The sequence below is a fragment of the Haliotis cracherodii genome, unplaced genomic scaffold (genome assembly GCF_022045235.1).
Source record: "Haliotis cracherodii isolate W230 unplaced genomic scaffold, xgHalCrac1.p SCAF_24, whole genome shotgun sequence".
Classification (NCBI taxonomy): domain Eukaryota; kingdom Metazoa; phylum Mollusca; class Gastropoda; order Lepetellida; family Haliotidae; genus Haliotis; species Haliotis cracherodii.
In genome coordinates this window covers 9,317,246-9,332,913 of record NW_027266280.1, presented here as the reverse complement: position 1 = coordinate 9,332,913, position 15,668 = coordinate 9,317,246, and the positions used below count along the sequence as shown (strand labels likewise).

The following is a 15,668-nucleotide window of genomic DNA, read 5'->3' as shown; positions in this document are numbered from 1 at the left end:
TATATATATATATATATATTCTATTTCTTTAGATGTGTAATTGGATTCAAACCCATAAAAAATTGAAAAGAAATCTTTCGCATATATCTGCTTTTTCGGCACAAATTTGCAACATTTCATAGTTGGTAGGGGTCACGTGGTTGCAAATTCATTTCTTACCCCAATCTTCATTGAACCAATATATTTTTCCACAAGATTACCTAGCCACAGATTACAAACTGTTGCAGGAATGAGAATTGAATGACTTAATTAAATTTAACAGTTCTTTTAAGTTTCAATTAAATAAAAAACAAAAGCCGTATACTTTCTTTTGCCCCTCTGTTCATGCGTGCAACTTATGGAAAACCAATGATGACGCTTTGCATGAAAGGTGGCTACAATTTATCAACACAATGTGTCATGCATAATATGTATGTTAATGTAAATATTAAAGTGCAATTATTGCTCTTTTTTATGTGTTTATTTATTACAAATCCTTTGTTTCACATGTCTAGCTCATCAGGTTATCTAGTAATATCCTCAAAATGTCCAAGTCTCGTTCTTCATGTAGTGTTTCAGAAGTGGTCTTTACAAGCTACACAGTGTACCATTTTTTTGATAGAATCCGAATATTCGGCATGACGAGCAAAGCCAGCCCACCATATTGCCTAACAAGGACTCGATTATGTGAAGCACGGGCGATTACAATCACCCACAGTCGATACTCGTCTACCAGTGTGTCCTTGGAGGCCGATCTTGCATCTGCACGACGCGTCGTCAAGTACTTGAAGGACCAGTTAAGAGCGAAACTATCCTCTCAATATCTAGTGGAGTACTTGGTAGAGACGCTTTAACGTGTACATCTATATTTAATATCGTTTATAACAAGGTTTATTTCCTCCGATTAATGTGGGGTTGTACAAGATCTGTATTCCATTGTATGATTATTTTTTGTTGTACTTATTGCTGTAAGTATTTATACTGTAGGGTGAGAAAGCGGCCCAGTCGCCGACTTTTAACATTATTCCAGTTATATCACGGCGTGTCAGCTTTATGTGGGAGGAAAGCCCGAAGTGATGTAGATCTCAGACGTTTACCACTTCGGTGAAAACCACGAGCACGGGTATGGTGCTGACAAACTTAGAAATATAATCGGGGCGAACCGGGATTCGAACCCACAATCATAGGTTTCTGGCTGGCACAGCGAATCGCAGCGCCTTAGACGACTGTGCCACCCATGCCCCCAGTAATGGATACGAAAAAGAAAGAACAAGTCGTAACATAACATTCAACAGAACATGTTGGCGTTGAACATCTTGGTAAAGGTGAAAACAATCAAGAAAGACGACAGGGTGTGTAGTAAAAAACATGAACGTTTGGGGTGATGAATAATAGGTCATTCCCCTATTGATTGGTGAAATACTCGTGTATACGGCGTGGTATGGTCCGAATCAATCTGAAGCCCCTAGCCCAGTTCGAGACCACATCCATGGTCTAATGGTAAAGCGTCCGCCCGGAGAGCGGAAGGTCGGGGGTTCAATTCCCGGCCGCGTCATTCCAAAAGACGTTAAAAGATGGTACTTGTTGTTACACTGCTTAGCGCTCGGCATTAACGGAGTAAAACAAGGACTGTTCGGCTTGGAGTCAGTATACTGTGTCTGACTGAGGTATTCATGTTAAACTGCGGCATGGTATCTGAGTGAGCAAGATTTATGAATCAGGGCAATGATCTTGGATGCGACGTTAAACCCCATATCACCTCACCACCACCCAGTTCGGCTGACGTAGCGTGTAGCCTTTGACCCGCTTAGACCATTAGTGGCGTACATATCTCCTGATCGTGCTCTGTGTGGAGGAAAGGTCAGGACTCATGGCTGTCCCTTTGCTGCTGGAGAGAGTCAATTACGTACGTGCACAGTGAACACGAGCGTTGTCATCTTGAAAAATGGCACAACGATTGGCGCCAGTATTTTGTCTCGGTAGTACTATCCAGTGACCCATCAATAAACAATATGCATTGGCATCCTGGCAATCATAGTGATCCCGCTCCATATCATACACACGCCAGAAACCTATGATTGTGGGTTCGAATCCCGGTTCGCCCCGATTAAGTTTCTAGGTTTGTCAGCACCATACCAGTGCTCGTGGGTTTCACCGAAGTGGTAAACGTCTGAGACCTGCATCACTTCGGGCTTTCCTCCCACATTAAGCTGACACGCCGCGATATAACTGGAATACTGTTAAAAGCGGCGTTAAACCCAACTCACTCACTCACTCACCCATATCATTACAGGACCATCCCAAAATACGTCATGTTGCCTTACGTTGATAACGCCTACCCAGAAAACCCAGTGTGTCTGGACTCGTCAGAAAACGTGACATGAGACATCGTTGTTTCCCCTATAGAGTAGTGGCCAGGCCCTCAAACTGCCGACATAACCCTCCCCCCAGAGCAGAACAAAGCAAATTTAGATTTTCCTTATGTTTTTGTATCCAACAGACTAGAAAATGATGGTTGTGGTCAAATGTTTTGGTGGCAGATACTGTTTTGGGGTCGAAATTCACTTTTCTGTTGTACAAATATAGAAAATTAAATAAAGTCCCCTAAAAAGATAGTGTATACATTGAGTTCTTATTTTCATCATTTATGTGATAGGTTTACAAATAGCAGATTTGAATCATTATTGTTTTTTTATGATTATAGCCTCTCACAGATTGAGTTATTAGTAAAAATAAGCCAAAACATGGTAAATTTTGCTCTATTACAGAGGGAGCTGTTTCAACAGGACAACGCTACACCGCACACGGCTCGTGTCACTGTAGACTACCTTCATAATGCCAACATCAACGGCTTTCCCTGGCCGTCGATATCTATAGATGTCAACCCAATCGAACACCTCTGGGATGAACTCGATCGACGTGTACGTCAACGTCAGAACACGCCGCAGACACTCCCACAAATGGCCATCGCGCAACAAGCAGAGATTTGTTAAATACTATAATAATATAACTGACTCTGTGAGTGGAAAAAATAATCTCAAAATTATATCTAAATATATATAATTTAATTTTATATTTGTGATATTTTAATCAAATATATGCGAAGGATTACAATTACACATCTAAAGAAATAGAATATATATATATATATATATATATATATATATATATATATATATATATATATATATATATATATATATATATATATATATATATATATATATATTCTATTTCTTTAGATGTGTAATTGGATTCAAACCCATAAAAAATTGAAAAGAAATCTTTCGCATATATCTGCTTTTTCGGCACAAATTTGCAACATTTCATAGTTGGTAGGGGTCACGTGGTTGCAAATTCATTTCTTACCCCAATCTTCATTGAACCAATATATTTTTCCACAAGATTACCTAGCCACAGATTACAAACTGTTGCAGGAATGAGAGATGGTTGAATGACTTAATTAAATTTAACAGTTCTTTTAAGTTTCAATTAAATAAAAAACAAAAGCCGTATACTTTCTTTTGCCCCTCTGTTCATGCGTGCAACTTATGGAAAACCAATGATGACGCTTTGCATGAAAGGTGGCTACAATTTATCAACACAATGTGTCATGCATAATATGTATGTTAATGTAAATATTAAAGTGCAATTATTGCTCTTTTTTATGTGTTTATTTATTACAAATCCTTTGTTTCACATGTCTAGCTCATCAGGTTATCTAGTAATATCCTCAAAATGTCCAAGTCTCGTTCTTCATGTAGTGTTTCAGAAGTGGTCTTTACAAGCTACACAGTGTACCATTTTTTTGATAGAATCCGAATATTCGGCATGACGAGCAAAGCCAGCCCACCATATTGCCTAACAAGGACTCGATTATGTGAAGCACGGGCGATTACAATCACCCACAGTCGATACTCGTCTACCAGTGTGTCCTTGGAGGCCGATCTTGCATCTGCACGACGCGTCGTCAAGTACTTGAAGGACCAGTTAAGAGCGAAACTATCCTCTCAATATCTAGTGGAGTACTTGGTAGAGACGCTTTAACGTGTACATCTATATTTAATATCGTTTATAACAAGGTTTATTTCCTCCGATTAATGTGGGGTTGTACAAGATCTGTATTCCATTGTATGATTATTTTTTGTTGTACTTATTGCTGTAAGTATTTATACTGTAGGGTGAGAAAGCGGCCCAGTCGCCGACTTTTAACATTATTCCAGTTATATCACGGCGTGTCAGCTTTATGTGGGAGGAAAGCCCGAAGTGATGTAGATCTCAGACGTTTACCACTTCGGTGAAAACCACGAGCACGGGTATGGTGCTGACAAACTTAGAAATATAATCGGGGCGAACCGGGATTCGAACCCACAATCATAGGTTTCTGGCTGGCACAGCGAATCGCAGCGCCTTAGACGACTGTGCCACCCATGCCCCCAGTAATGGATACGAAAAAGAAAGAACAAGTCGTAACATAACATTCAACAGAACATGTTGGCGTTGAACATCTTGGTAAAGGTGAAAACAATCAAGAAAGACGACAGGGTGTGTAGTAAAAAACATGAACGTTTGGGGTGATGAATAATAGGTCATTCCCCTATTGATTGGTGAAATACTCGTGTATACGGCGTGGTATGGTCCGAATCAATCTGAAGCCCCTAGCCCAGTTCGAGACCACATCCATGGTCTAATGGTAAAGCGTCCGCCCGGAGAGCGGAAGGTCGGGGGTTCGATTCCCGGCCGCGTCATTCCAAAAGACGTTAAAAGATGGTACTTGTTGTTACACTGCTTAGCGCTCGGCATTAACGGAGTAAAACAAGGACTGTTCGGCTTGGAGTCAGTATACTGTGTCTGACTGAGGTATTCATGTTAAACTGCGGCATGGTATCTGAGTGAGCAAGATTTATGAATCAGGGCAATGATCTTGGATGCGACGTTAAACCCCATTTCACCTCACCACCACCCAGTTCGGCTGACGTAGCGTGTAGCCTTTGACCCGCTTAGACCATTAGTGGCGTACATATCTCCTGATCGTGCTCTGTGTGGAGGAAAGGTCAGGACTCATGGCTGTCCCTTTGCTGCTGGAGAGAGTCAATTACGTACGTGCACAGTGAACACGAGCGTTGTCATCTTGAAAAATGGCACAACGATTGGCGCCAGTATTTTGTCTCGGTAGTACTATCCAGTGACCCATCAATAAACAATATGCATTGGCATCCTGGCAATCATAGTGATCCCGCTCCATATCATACACACGCCAGAAACCTATGATTGTGGGTTCGAATCCCGGTTCGCCCCGATTAGGTTTCTAGGTTTGTCAGCACCATACCAGTGCTCGTGGGTTTCACCGAAGTGGTAAACGTCTGAGACCTGCATCACTTCGGGCTTTCCTCCCACATTAAGCTGACACGCCGCGATATAACTGGAATACTGTTAAAAGCGGCGTTAAACCCAACTCACTCACTCACTCACCCATATCATTACAGGACCATCCCAAAATACGTCATGTTGCCTTACGTTGATAACGCCTACCCAGAAAACCCAGTGTGTCTGGACTCGTCAGAAAACGTGACATGAGACATCGTTGTTTCCCTTATAGAGTAGTGGCCAGGCCCTCAAACTCCGACATAACCCTCCCCCAAGAGCAGAACAAAGCAAATTTAGATTTTCCTTATGTTTTTGTATACAACAGACTAGAAAATGATGGTTGTGGTCAAATGTTTTGGTGGAAGATACTGTTTTGGGGTCATAATGCACTTTTCTGTTATAGAATATAGAAAATTAAATAAAGTCCCCTAAAAAGGTAGTGTATGCACTAGTCCTTTTTTCATCATTTATGTGATAGGTTTACACATAGTAGATTTGAATCATTATTTTTTTTATAATTATAGCCTCTCACAGATTGAGTTATTAGTAAAAATAAGCCAAAACATGGTAAATTTTGCTCTATTTTCATTTTCCAATTATTGGAAAATGAACCGTAATGAATTATTAGTATTATCAACCAAGCAATTTGTTATCTCAAATCAGCCGACACGTCTTGTGATGACATGACAGCGTACATATTCCACACAACTTATATATTTTTTTTAAAAATCGGTAATATGTTATCCCCCCACCCCTTTTTGTCAAAATGTGCATTTTTTAAAATTCCGATTGATAATTTCATTAATAATAGATTTATACAACACATACATATCACCGTTTGCAAATTCCTTTTCCACATAGGACATTATTAAAGCTTTGCCGAAAATTATTATTTAAACCACCGAGGAGGTACATTTGAAGGTCAATGTCACTTTGAAGGTTAAGTTCTAAATTAATACATAAATAGTATTAAAAATGCTACAAATGCGCATACAACTATCATTACTGAAACATGATATTTTTATTGTGATGTTTGGTTTAAAAATTCAAAGAAGACAGATTTCTCGACATTGCTGACATATGTTGAAACGTTGAAGAACTTGCCACTTTGGATTGAGCCCCGTAGACGTGTTTCCTAAACTCTGCTAGAGCATTCGTCCTCCTGCTGTACATTTGAACACCCTGGATGACCTGGATTATGTCCAGACCTCCAACACTGACAAGGCAGCTACAACGTTCCACCTATAGAAGATGACTTTCAAGCAACACATGCAGAGAGCCATGTTTCAGACGCCAATATGACTGCAGAGTGCAGATATATCACTCATCTCATCTGCAATGACAGGTCATATGTAACATGAACCTGAAGGCTTGAGTGACTGTGGCAGTGGTTGCAGTGGTTGCAGTGACTAAATGTATCGTATTGTACTGGGCCCCGTTCCACAAAGCGATCTTAGCGCTAAGTTGATCGTAATTCCCATCTTGTAGCATTGGCTTACGATAGTCGTAGTGCTAAGATCGCTTTGTGGAACGGATCCCTGGAAAAAATAATGGATTTGTTTATGAGCTACTGACAATATTGAAGCAATTGCTTATAAGTGCTTCACATTGACACTTCAAAGTAAGTCAATATGATAAGCAAAATAGTACATAACATAGTCGATAATTATCTTATATATGACAATGACACGAAAGATGGAGTTCCTGGTCGAAAAGTGAATTGCCTATGATTGCCGTAAAAGGCGACTATGCTTGTCGTAAGAGGCGACGAACGGGATCGGGTGGTCAGGCTCGCTGACTTGGTTGAGGTATGTCATTGTATCCCAATTACGTGGACCGATGCTCTTGATGTCAATCACTGGATTGTCTGGTCCAGGCTCGATTATTTACAAACCGCCGTCATATAGCTGGAATACTGCTGAGTGCGGCTTTAAAAAACAGACAAACAAACAAAGATTACACATTGCCATCTTCCGAAGCAAGGGAGTTAACTGACTTTTTATATAGCCAGTTAACTCCCTTGCCTCGGGAAGATGACACATTGCCGATTCTACACCTATTCGAATGTATGAGAGTGACCACTGATAATATTTGACTCGAGCTTCTCAAATACGAATTGTTCGCAGGACACAAAAATGTGTTGCGAAAACATTAATTAAAGATTCAGCTACTCCTTCAGGAGAAAACATTGTATTTTTAGAAGCAGCACCCGAAAGTGACTTAGTTTAAGCAATATCACGTCCGGGGACACTAGAAATGGGCTTCACACATCGCACCCGTGTGAGGAATTGAACCCAGGTCGTTGGTGTGACGAGCGAACGCATTGACCACTAAGCAAGCTAGAAAGAATAACCTGTTTCGCGTAAATGAAGACAACGTGAGAACTCTGAGACCTGCATCACTTGGGGTTTTCCTCGCAGAGACGCCGTGATATAACGGGAATACTGTTAAAGGCGACATTAAACCGAACTCACGCAAATATTGTTACGTTCTTTCAGAACGGGCCACGTCGTCTTATGCGCTGCAATTTGCTGTGCGTATCTTAGGCGGGGTTGTGGGGTTAGGCGGGGTTGTGGGGTTAGGTGGGGTTGTGGGGTTGATTTGTGGTTTAAGTCCTTCTTCACTTCAGGATTTCCTCCCACATTAAGCTGATATAACTGGAATACTGCTAAAAGCGGCGTTAAACCCAACTCACCCACTCACTCTGGTTGGGTACTCAAGTCTGCGTGTGAAGTCGGGTTCTCCGAAAGCGCTCGTTAAATCTCCATAATCATCACCATCATCACCATCGACTTCATCATCAATTCAAGTTCTTGTCTCGGGTACATCTGCACTCCTCACTTCTTTGAGAACCCGTCAGCGGTCACGACCTCACAATGCGTGAATAGACGCCTTGTCATTTTCAGATGTGATACGTAACATTAGATAGGATTACACCGCAAACACGACGGGTGATGACACAGGTCGTCGTCCCTGAAGAGACATCTGCTGGGCTCGTGCACACGTGACACTGGCATACTATCAAAATGGTGGAAAATGACTATGAATTTGTTAAAAATACCCAGACATTACAGCAGGTTCTTTACTTTTCTTCATGCGCAAAAGGCACAATAGGTTCCTATTTGTGCAAATCTTCTCAAGCCCGTAACCCGTGTTTCCCGCCGTGAGGTTGCAGGAATATTGCCAACTGCGGCGTAAAACCATACTCACTCACTCACTCAAATGGTGATGCAAGCATGAAACTACATTTCTATTGCTGTGTGTACTTAGGAAAAGAAATCTCCAGATACAAGAAGGAGTAGTCGGGTAGACTAGTGGTTAAAGCGTTCGCTCGTCACGCCGAAGACCCGGGTTCGATTCCCGACATGGGTACTATGAGTGAAGCCCATCTCTGGTGTCCCCCGCCGTGATATTGCTGGCATATTTCTAAAAGCGGCGTAAACCCATACTCACTCACTCACTCAGAAACAAGAAAATCAAAACCGACTGCTGAATTTCAAGAATGTCGCCATTTGCCACCATTTTTATCTACATGAAAGGGAGCGCGTACTGAGTGTATATTACTGCTGTGGTCGTCGCCTCTTCTCGATTTTATCCAAGTTGGTCAATTTGTATGAAAGCAGTAAACATTGGCGGTCCCAGCATTTTAGAAGGCAGGGGTCCAAAATATCAAAATCCTTATTCAATCTCAGATAACTTTACGGCCTACAACATACTACGGTTGTTTTCAAGGTGTGGGGGTGGGGTCGGACCCCCTGGACCCTGTCCCGCCCACCCAGACACAGACAGCCAATGATTGGTTAATAATCCTGACGGCAAGCACGGGGATCATTAATCCTGAAATCAATCACTGTATTGTCTGGTCCAGACACGATTATTTAAAGGCCAACATGATATAGCTGGAAAATTGCCTAGTGCCAAGTTATACATCACACACACACGCACGCTCACGCGCACGCACACTTTTTTACACACACACACACACACACACACACACACACACACACACACACACACTTTGTATGAGGCGCCGCTTTATTATATATATTCACTATCCTCGATATCAATAATTCATGTACTGCTATCACAAATTCGAGTTTGAGATATCATGAAATATTTTTTGTTTTGGTTATAAAAGAAACGCAAAACGTAATTTTAGATATCAATAATTCGAATTAGTGATATCAACAAATAAATTAGTGACATCACCAAATCATTGTTTGATATCACACATTCTAAATGTATTTACTGATACTGAAAACAATCACTTCTTGGTTCATGAAAATAATGATTGATACGTACAACATTAATATGGTTCAAGACTTTGTGCCGTTTAATAAGCTTAGCGTTGCATTCTGCTAATTTTGCTCCCAATACTCCAAGTCCGCATTGTCAAGGGAGCAGTTATAAAGAATGAATACAATTGAAGATATCATAAAATTATCTATTGATATGAAAAGATATTCAAATTTTTCAGATGTCACAAATTCGTTTCGTTAAATTGTCATAAATAGATCTTAAACCAGCATAAATTCATTTTAATAAAAATGCAATAAAATTGTGATGCAGTAATTAATTTACGATATCAAAAAAACTATTTATGATACGAATATTTTATTCATGATATCGTAAAATCGAATAAATGCAGTATTGATATCACAAAATAGGGAATAAAATGTGAGAGTGGAACTCTGCAATGAGTAAGACTGTCGGTTACCACAAACAACCAAATGTCTCGCAATTATTTAGAGTAGCCTCCCTTCTCGTGGAGAGCTCGTGTCCTCAAGAACCGAAAAACAATGTTCAGGTGAGACACAGTGTTTGCCCTGCTGCGTATCACAGTAAATAATAGAGTCTACATGACTACGAATACGTCAATGAATACGACCTAAACTCAATGTATAGAAATTTGCGAAAACATGTTAAATGATAGTGTTGGTAGATCTGACTTCCTGACTTCTCAACTATCTCACAAGTTCAGCTCCCCGATCACAAACGGAGCAAACATTGTGCACATTGTACTCCGACCCTCAGTTCTCATTGTCAATAGTGTCGTGGCATGTGGTGGAATGAATATGCGCAGAGAAACAACCAGGTTCTGAATTAGGGCTGCGACGGGTAACTCGGGTACTCGGTCGGGTGGGTCCTGAGTAGGACCCGGGTACCCACAGGACTACCCAGACCCGTGCTTAGTCACGTGATATATATTGTTCAATGACAAATATTATCTAGAACTCTATGGTTACACTATAAATCACTAATGTTCCCATTTCTTTCTGACAATGCACCCATTCCTTGTTACTTTTATATGTTTGAATAAGGTGAAACTTCATGCATTAAACTTCAGTGTATGCATGAGCGGATCATTTTACATGTGTATCTAAATACATTTTGCCAGGGTTACGGTCCAACTTTTCCAAATCGGACAGTTTGTACCTATCTCTAAATATCTACAGCAGGTATCCGGGTAGGGTCGGGTAATAGGGTGGTGGGTACCCGGGTAGTAACTTCGGACCCGTCCCAGCCCTATTCTGAATTAAGGGTTATGACGAGGGCCCCATGTACTGAAGGGGTCGTTGTCGGCATGGTACTACAGATACATACCCCTGGTACGTTCCTGTTTACAGAAATGTACCCCAGCCAAAATAAGAATACAGAAAGGTACCCTAGGATTTAGGACTGGGATGGATACCGTTGGACTGGGTACTGATTAGAACCTGGGTAACCACAGGATTACCCGTATTATTGTCACTTGATATATTGTTTAATGACAATAACAATAAAACTCCATGGTTACACTACAAGTAGCTAATGTTTGTATTTCTTTCTTACTATGCACACATTCCTCCGACTTTCTTATGTTTGAATAAAGATAAAGTTTCTGTCAACTTCAGTGTATGCTAGGGCTGGGACGGGTAACTCGGGTACTCGGGTCGGGTGGGTCCCAAGTAGGACCCGGGTTCCCATAGGACTACCCGGACCCATGGTTAGTCATGTGATATATTGTTTAATGATAAAAACTCACTGTAGCTCAGTGGTTAGACTACAAGTCGCTGATGTTCGCAATCCTTTTCTTACAATACACACATTCCTTTTGACTTTCATATGTTTGAGGAAAGATAATGCTTCAGTCAACTTCCGTGTACGCATGATCTGATCGTCTGATACATGGATCTAAATAGTTTTGGCCTGGGCTGCGGTAAAACACTTCCCAATCAGACATTTTGTTCCCAACTCTTGAGACCTGCAGTGGGTACCCGGGTAGAGTCAGGTAATAGGGGGTCGGATACCCGGTTAGAAGATTTGGACTCGTCCCAGCCCTAGTGTATGCATGACCAGATCATAATCTCCCACCACGAAGTGGAATGGGGGTATAGGAATGGGTGCTGTCCGTCCGCGATTTGTGAAGATCAGGGCAGGAATAGGTCTTCAGCAACCCATGCTTACTGTAAAATGCGACTTTGCTTGTCCGAGGCAACTAACAGGATCGGGTGGTCAGGCTCGCTGGCTTGTTTGATGCATGTCATTGTATCCCAATTGTGTGGATCGATGCTCATGACTTCAATCACTGGATTGTCCGGTCAAGACTTATTTTCAGACCACCGTCATATAACTTGAATATTGCTGAGTGCAGCGTTAAACAACAAACAACCTAAAAAAAACAAAAAAATTATTGTTGGAATTTTGCTGAGCCCTGAATAAAAACAGTAATATATGAAAAGAGTAAACACTTTCAACATGTTCCTAGCTTTGACTTCAATGGACGTGTTTGAGTCATCATGGATGAATTGTTGTTGAAGTAACGTGTGGTTGAGTCAGTCATCTACAGCCTGGATAGCAAGCAGTATCTAGGAAATGGCTAAGTGTGCCGACCTACCGTAAATATTCTGAAATTTCAAAACTCCTATTTCTGAAATATTTATGTATGGATCTATAAACCCTATCCAGCTCGGGAACTAAAACTCCTGTGACTGTAAAGATATTTAGATTTATCCTTCTCACTCCTTGTGACTTTGCAATGAAAAGATACGAGTTGAATGGTTCTATGTGACTACAATAAGCAGTTGAACCAAACTATCCACTTCATGCAGGTACTTATCATCTTGGAGAGCAACACATATTGAACATGTTTAAGTATGTTACCATGGTTACAGGGAGTATCTATACATGCTCATGGTTGATGTTCATCCCAACATTTCCCCCCAAAAATTTCCAAACTGGAATTAAGACAATTCCCAATTCCTGTTATAGTTATAACCGTTATCGCCTTCTATTTCCCAGATAACATTACCAAAGGAGGAAAACGCTTTACTGCTTAGTTTAACATTGTTGCATTGAATGCAGTATAAAATAACAATTTTAAACATTGTCAAATACTCAATTTATAAGCAATTGAGAAGTTTAAAAAATCCCCAAATTGAAGAAAAACATTTTTCTCCATTTTGCCTGCCAAGGCCGCTTGGTTTGGAATCTTAGATAAATCTGGGTTAGTTTACTGTGTTTAGTGAGGTTACAGCAGTGACAAAGTACAAGTGACGCAGTTCCTTAAGTGTATTATTCATCATTACTCCATGTTGTACAGAGAGTAGTAGCTCGGACAGACTCAGCTTGGTAAGTAATTACTGTTACGTTAGTATTAATTCTATGTCACAATGAAGAATTGGATATTTTGAGTGAGTGACTGAGTTGGGTTTAACGCCGCTTTTAACAGTATTCAAGTCATATCGCGGCGTGTCAGCTTAACGTGGGAGGAAAGCCCGAAGTGATGCAGGTCTGAGACATTTACCACTTCGGTGAAACCCGCGAGCACTGGTGTGGTGCTGACAAACCTAGAAACATAATCGGGATGAACCAGGATTCGAACTCACAATCATAGTGTTGGTTGAGATGCAACTACACTACACTTTGATGGGCACAGGTATATGGTCCTGCCTGTAGGTGTTGCTTCACTGATCCCATGGGGGCGGTTGGGTAGCCTAGTGGTTGAAGCGTTCGCTCGTCACGCCGAAGACGTGGGTTCGATTCCCGACATGGGTACAATGTGTGAAACCCATTTCTGTAGTCCCCCGCCGTGATATTGCTGGAATATTGCTAAAAGCGGCGTAAAACCAAACTCACTCACTCACTCACTCACTCACTCACTCACTCACTCACTCACTCATCATCCCATGTGCCTCTTTAATAGGGTTAACTGGGTTAGGGAAGGTGGCACCTGTGGTAGGGTGGTTGGTTGTTAGGGACCGATCTTTTTTTATGGGGTGGTGTGTGAGAGGGAATCCGGATGACACCCAAAACAGTCTCTAGGGGAGGGTCATAAAAAGTAGAACATAATTTTGGGAAGGGTCATGAAAAAATGGGCATTTTATTATAAAATATACAGTTCCTTTACATTTTGTCTCAATAGGGATGGTCATGATAAAATTGTACAAGGACATGGGACGGTCATCCAAAAATATGACAAGCATTAGGGGATTGTCATTATTTTCTGTACATGTGTGCATCAAAGATGTCTGAACAGCCTTCACGTACATACCTATATATATATTTTATGACATAATTTGGTTGGTTGGTTTGTTGTTTCATGCCACACTCAGCAATATTCTATCTATATGACCGCGCTCTGTAAATAATCGAGTCTGGACAAGACAATCCAGTGATTGATATCATGAGCATGGATCCACGCAATTGGGATCGATGACATGCATCAACCAAGTCAGCGAGTCTGTCCACCCTATCCTGTTAGTCGCCTTTTACGACAAGCATAGTCGCCAAAACGGCAAGCATGGGTTACTGAAGGCTCGCTGAGTTGGGTAGCCAGACTCGGTGAATCGGGTAGCCAGGTTCGGTGAGTTGGGTAGCCAGGCTCGGTGAATCGGGTTGCTAGGCTCGCTGAGTTGGGTAGCCAGGCTCGGTGAATTGGGTTGCTAGGCTCGCTGAGTTGGGTAGCCAGACTCGGTGAATCGGGTAGCCAGGCTCGGTGAATCGGGTAGCCAGACTCGGTGAGTCGGGTAGCCAGGCCCGGTGAATCGGGTAGCCAGGCTCGGTGAGTCGGGTAGCCAGGCCCGGTGAGTCGGGTAGCCAGGCCCGGTGAGTCGGGTAGCCAGGCTCGGTGAATCGGGTAGCCAGGCCCGGTGAATCAGGTTGCTAGGCTCACTGAGTTTGGTAGCCAGACTCGGTGAATCGGGTTGCTAGGCTCGCTGAGTCGGGTAGCCAGGCCCGGTGAATCAGGTTGCTAGGCTCACTGAGTTTGGTAGCCAGACTCGGTGAATCGGGTTGCTAGGCTCGCTGAGTTGGGTAGCCAGACTCGGTGAATCGTGTAGCCAGGCTCGGTGAATCGGGTAGCCAGGCTCGGTGAGTGGGGTGCCCAGGCTCGGTGAGTTGGGTAGCCAGACCCGGTGAGTCGGGTAGCCAGGCCCGGTGAGTCGGGTAGCCAGGCTCGGTGAGTCGGGTAGCCAGGCCCGGTGAGTCAGGTAGCCAGGCTCGGTGAGTCGGGGAGCCAGGCTCGGTGAGTCGGGTAGCCAGGTTCGGTGAGTCGGGTAGCCAGGCTCAGTGAATTGGGTAGCCAGGCGCGGTGAGTCGAGTAGCCAGGCTCGGTGAATCGGGTAGCCAGGTTCGGTGATCTTGTTGATTGCATACAATATACAGTATACAAATGATATGGATTGTTGCTCACAATATCAATCACTGGATTGTCTGGCCCACAGTTATTTAAAGATTGCCATCATTCAGCTTGAATATTGCAGAGTACAATGTTAAACAACAACAAAAAACAAAAGGGCAAACTAGGTCCAAGTATCAAGCTGGTAAGGGTCCTTCGAGATCTCACGTTGGGTGGGTCCAGAGTAGGACCCAGGTACTCAAAGGACTACCGGGACCCGTGGTTTGTCACGTGATATATTGTTTCATGACAATAAAGATAAAACTCCATCATGGTCACACTACAAGTCACTAATGTTCACATTTCTTTCTGACGATGAACGCATTCCTTCTGACTTTTATATGATTGAGTAAGATAAAGCTTCAGTCAACTTCAGTGTATGCACACAGATTGTTTTATACATGTATCAAAATAGTTTTTCCCAGGACTGCGGTAAAAAAATTTCCATTCGGACATTTTGTACCCAACTCTTGAGACGTACAGCAGGGTACCTGGTAGCAGTGTTCGAAATAAACGCCTGCCCATAGCCTCGCGGCAGGTAGATTTCGTTTCGGGCCCTTAGTTCCAAAACTGTATGGGTCCTGCTGTAAATTTACATGTGTATTTAATTGTCGCAATATGCTGCAGTGTTTTTAAATGAGGGCCTAAAGAGTTAAGTCAGAGC

The 15,668-nt window shown here is 42.2% G+C and overlaps 1 protein-coding gene across 2 annotated transcripts in view; it reads left to right on the top strand.

Moving 5' to 3' along the window:
* The first annotated feature begins 10,117 nt into the window (after positions 1 to 10,117).
* Positions 10,118 to 15,668, top strand: part of LOC139472359 (phosphatidylserine decarboxylase proenzyme, mitochondrial-like) — a 55,123-nt gene continuing 49,572 nt past the window's right edge. The window contains exon 1 of one of the 2 annotated variants that reach the window (XM_071254827.1): positions 10,118 to 10,153. In XM_071254827.1, coding sequence (XP_071110928.1) covers positions 10,146 to 10,153 — 8 coding nt within the window. In that variant the 5' untranslated portion in view covers positions 10,118 to 10,145. Of the gene's footprint in view, positions 10,154 to 12,927; positions 12,958 to 15,668 lie in introns of those variants that run through there. The other variant, XM_071254829.1, reaches the window with a different exon arrangement.